Below are 5,185 nucleotides of genomic sequence, written 5' to 3' on the forward strand. Positions count from 1 at the left end.
GAGAACGAAGAAAAAAATAATAGGAGTAAATTAAAAAGTTGCTTAAAATTGCATGCTCTATCTGAATCACGAAAGAAAAAATGTGAGTTCAGTGTCCCTTTAAAGAGCCTGAATGTAAAGGGATATCAAACACAACTTTTTATTTGCCATAAAAATGTTTGTTTAAATTATGCATAGTGAAAAAAACTTCCCAATGCACGCTCATTATTTATTTTAAATTGTGGTTAATTATTTATTAAATTGTGCTTTGGTTGTTTTTGAACCTTTTTCATGCAACAACACATTCTTTTATATCCCTTTAAGTAAAATATAATTGAATGTACAATTTTATGTGCATTTGCATTAGAGAGAAAATACAGATACATGGCTTACTGCAATGTCTTCCTGCAGCAATATATCAATAAGTTAGAAATACTCAGCAGTGAAAGATAAAGAAGCCAATGAATTAACAAAAGGTAACATTTTCTGAACTTTTGGGATTTTTTTTCAAAACAGACTTGCTTCAAATAGGATGTACATAATGCCAGCAAAGTTAGTTGTACATCATCAAATGTCATTTACAACCGCATTTTATACCAAGGTAGCAATAAAAGGGGTATGGCACCATTAATGTTTTTTGCATATAAAATATTTTTACAAATAATTGCAATTTTTAAAAAAAAAAAAAAAGTTAGCTTAAAGGGACATAACAGTGCTATATCATTTCATTACACTATTTAATGTTTTTAATTATGTGTTTAAGCCCTACAAAGGGGTTACACACATGGTTAATGTTTGCTCCAGAGAGCCAATGTACTTCTTCTGAATTAGACACAGGCCAGCGACTGGCAACTATGCACATATGCCACACCTGTGTTTTGCTTACCAGACCAGGACTTTAACTATGCGCTCAACCCCTGTATGAACAATAATAGTTATATGGAATGTGCACAAAAATATCCTTTACCATCAACTATAAAGTTTTACTTTTGTATGAAAAATCTTAGCACTGTATTACTGTATTACTACCCTGGTGAAATGTTTATTACAACACAAACCAATACAAGCTTTTAACAGGTGTATTAGATACAAATAAATAAATAATTAGACACTCCCATATTCTGTTACCCAATTTGACACATTTTCTTGAACAATATGCACGCAACATTTCTCTGCACACAGTGGCAGCAGTATATTTACATTAATAGTGCATCTCTTGCATGTCTTTAGCATTACAACACTCCTTCAATTGCAGTGATTTTAACCCCTTACAGGCCATAATAACAAGATCATCTTGCACAGGGCTGTCTTCATTCACTGGAATAAGATATCTACACACACCCCCATACACTGTAGGAGGTATTATCAGGACCAATAATAAAACCTAATGAATCAATATATGGCCTCATAAAACTGCATCAATAACAAATACTGCACCATTAACTACATAGTAAACTGAACAAAACCATCCAGTAAAAACGTATAGAAAGCCAACAATATTTTATTATATGTAATAGCATTTAAGTGTTGTCCCTTAGATTGTAAGCTCAGAAGGACTGTTCATACCATTACAGGTACAGTATTTAATAGGGAGGACGCTGGACCATTAGCATTCAATACAACATACATATAAAATGGGTTGTCATTCAATGCTTCTCATGTGACCAGTACTCCATTAGATTGCAGTATTTAATAATAATGCATATTATTAATGTATTCTTGTGTTGTGTGCTAAGCCATTGTTGTACAGCGTTGCTGCTATTACACATTCACGATAAGAATGGCTGTGTAATGAGGTCACATTATCTGCATGTAATGAATAGCAACCAATATTTTTTTTTAAGTTACAAAATTAATGGATTGAATGAACAGTTATAGTAACATCTGTATTATAAAGGGTTTCACGAAAAATGCAAATGTAATGATGATCGTTCCAGTTTGCTACAGGATATGACTAATTGTTGCTTCCTATGTATAAAAATAGTGTTTTAATATAAAGATTGTTGGTTTTGAATAAATTACAGCTGGGTGTCACAACAAACAAAACACACAAACGGTTCATCTACAAACTACTAAGGTTTGTATAATATAGTATGCAGATCATCACTGGTAATATTGTAACTCACCCATTTATGTTGGACTTGAAAAGTTTCACACAGAGGGTATTATTGGATCTCAGGTAAAATGTAAATTGTTGTTTAAAAATTCAGATGAATGAGGGATCCCCCTTTGTCAACAATCCCTGCCTTGTCTGCAGTAGAGGTTATTGTCACAGCTTCATGTGGAACTGGTGCATACTATATAATCTCCAGCTTGTGAAGCAGATCCTCTTCTCCTATTAATAATAGATGAAGAGCAGACACCATTCACAAAACAGCGCTCCCCTGGAAGACACCTGGCTGCGGGAGGTTTATTGTGGAGCTCTTGCTGTGACTGCAGATAAGGGGATGCAGCACTCTGCTTATTGTCAACACAGCAACTGGAGCAGCATTTGCTGATGTGTTTTTAAGAAAGTGACTATGAGAGGAGCTGCATTTCCCCTTCCTTTCCACCACCTCCCCCTTGCAGCTGCTCATGCAGTGACTGTGTTGTGCGCCTAACTGATGCTCTCTGCTTGGCTGCTGCTCTCTCTGCCAGTCTGAGTCAGGGGCTGAATGAAAGCATCGCGAGAGCCGTCCTCAGCCTCTACCTCCTCCCACCAATGTGCTCCAAGCTTGGCACAGGAGGCAGACTGCATCTGGGCAGCCACTGCCAGCCACAGCAGGATAGGCCAACTGCAGAGAATGTGACACGCTTTTGTGGACAGTGTGTGTGTGTTTTTAAAGGGCAAGCTCTAACCTTCTTTACATTTTTTGTAGTAACTGATAGAGCATGAAGAGTATACAGTTAAGATGAACTATAGAATAAGTCAATTAATAAAATGGTGTATAATTCCTAAAAATAAATATTTAGAATTTTATCAACATAAAATGGATTTTGATGATTTTTCTCATTCTTGTATTTTACATAGGAACACAAATGAACACAATAACGAAAGAATAATAACTTTTATATTCATTAGGGCAGTGATTTTTAACCTTTTTTTTGCCGTGGCACACTTTTTTACATTAAAAAATCCTGTGGCACACCACCATCCCAAAATTTAAAAAAAATCACACATTGTAGTCTAATACAGCATATATATATATATACACATACACACAAACACACACATACTGTATGTATTGTGCTGTTATGCCATGCCTCCTACAAACTACCCCTGCACTGGGAGTAAAAAACATGCAAAGTTTAAAAAATATGTCACACTGTTGTCAGTCTGCCGTGGCACACCTGAGGATCTTAATAAAAAAGAAAGCACAAAACTAGCACTGTGTCTATTAATCAAGGAATATCAAAAGGTATGGGTGGCCTTGGTGCTACCCCTAGTTTATTAGACTTAAAATGAGGGTAGGGGATAAAGCAGGGACAATTAGAGGGGTTTGTAGCACTCTTATTCCTTATAAAGTAATGCCATGTATCAAAACCATGGATAAAGTAATGTGTTAGGGTAATAAAAACAGAAAAGTTTAATTGGTTAATTAAAAAAACTGTGTAAAGATAGATAGTGATATAAAAACAACCTATGTGAGCTAAGCCTAAAACACGCACCAAAGCCCTGTGGTATATGCTCCCCTGTATTCCTGGCCAATAACTGGATACGTTGGCTTCAGGTGACAGGAGCACAACCCCAAGGCAGAGAGTTGGTGCGTAAGGCTGAATACAAAGACAGATAGTATCCCTAAGTTACAAGGGATCTCGTGGGTTCAAAGACCCCAAACACCTGAGGATCTCTCACAGCACACTAGTGTGCCACGGCACACTGGTTGAAAAACACTGCATTAGGGGTTATGGCATTTAAAGCGATACCTCCATGATTCGGCCACATTTTCCACTTATGTTATCTAATTTTCTTTGTTATCTTGCTATCCCAGTTAGGCTCAGGGGCAGCAGTTCACTACTGGGAGCTAGCTGCTGATTTGTGGCTGCATATATATATATATATATATATATATATATTCCTCTTGTCATTGGTTCGCCATTCAGCTAGCTCTCAGTAGTGCTTTTCTGCTCCTTCAACAAAAGATCTCAAGAAAATGAAACAAGATTGACAGTAGAAGAAATTGGATAGCTGTTTTCAATTGTATGCTGTAACCCAATTATGAAATAAATATTTTGGTCTAATAGGCTGGGCTGCCTTTAAAAGTGTTTTATAAAGTGGGTATAAGAACATCCAGATTATACATTTTCCTAGCAATAGGGGATTGATTAGGCTTCAATAGTCATTTTATAAAGTTATATTATATTGAAAAAATAAAATACATTTGTTAAAGGATTTTACTTTATGTCCCTTGCAATCTATCGGCTAGATTGCTAGTTTTGCGTTATGAGGGGTGCGGTACTAACTTGCACGTTATTGTCACTGCTCACTTACCTACAGCGCTGGTATTACAGGTTTTCCTAAACCCAGAGTTAAAAGGCAAGAAGTGAGCGTAGAGCAAAATTGAGCTTCATACCGCACTCCAATACCAGTGCTGCTTAAGTCAGCGGTGAGCTGGTTGTACGTGCTCATGCACGATTTCCCCATAGACATCAATGGGGAGAGCCGGCTGAGAAAAAGTCTAACACCTGCAATAAAGCAGCGTAAAGCTCAGTAACGCAGCCCCATTGATTCCTATGGGGAAACAAAATTTATGTTAACACCTAACACCCTAACATGAACCCTGAGTCTAAACACCCCTAATCTTACACTTATTAACCCCTAATCTGCCGCCCCTGACATCGCCGACACCTACATTATATTTATTAACCCCTAATATGCCGCTCCGGACATCGCCACCACTATAATAAACATATTAACCCCTAAACCACCACACTCCCGCCTCGCAAACACTAGTTAAATAGTATTAACCCCTAATCTGCCGCCCCTAACATCGCCGCCACCTACCTACATTTATTAACCCCTAATCTGCCGCTTCCAATGTCGCCGCCACTATACTAAATTTATTAACTCCTAAATCTAAGTCTAACCCTAACCCTAACACCCCCTAACTTAAATATAATTAAAATAAATCTAAATAAAACCTACTATTAATAACAAAATAATTCCTATTTAAAACTAAATACTTACCTGTAAAATAAACCCTAAGCTAGCTACAATATAACTAAT

At 36.8% G+C, this 5,185-nt stretch overlaps 1 protein-coding gene across 2 annotated transcripts in view; it reads right to left on the reverse strand.

Annotated features, from left to right (window-relative positions):
* Positions 1–2,581, reverse strand: part of SH3KBP1 (SH3 domain containing kinase binding protein 1) — a 950,191-nt gene extending 947,610 nt beyond the window's left edge. Inside the window, exon 1 of one of the 2 annotated variants that reach the window (XM_053706396.1) lies at positions 2,106–2,581. In XM_053706396.1, coding sequence (XP_053562371.1) covers positions 2,106–2,109 — 4 coding nt within the window. In that variant the 5' untranslated portion in view covers positions 2,110–2,581. The remainder of the gene's footprint in view (positions 1–2,105) is intronic. The other variant, XM_053706397.1, reaches the window with a different exon arrangement.
* Between the last annotated feature and the right edge of the window lie 2,604 nt (positions 2,582–5,185).

This window comes from Bombina bombina, chromosome 3 (genome assembly GCF_027579735.1).
Source record: "Bombina bombina isolate aBomBom1 chromosome 3, aBomBom1.pri, whole genome shotgun sequence".
In the NCBI taxonomy this organism is placed as follows: Eukaryota; Metazoa; Chordata; class Amphibia; order Anura; family Bombinatoridae; genus Bombina; species Bombina bombina.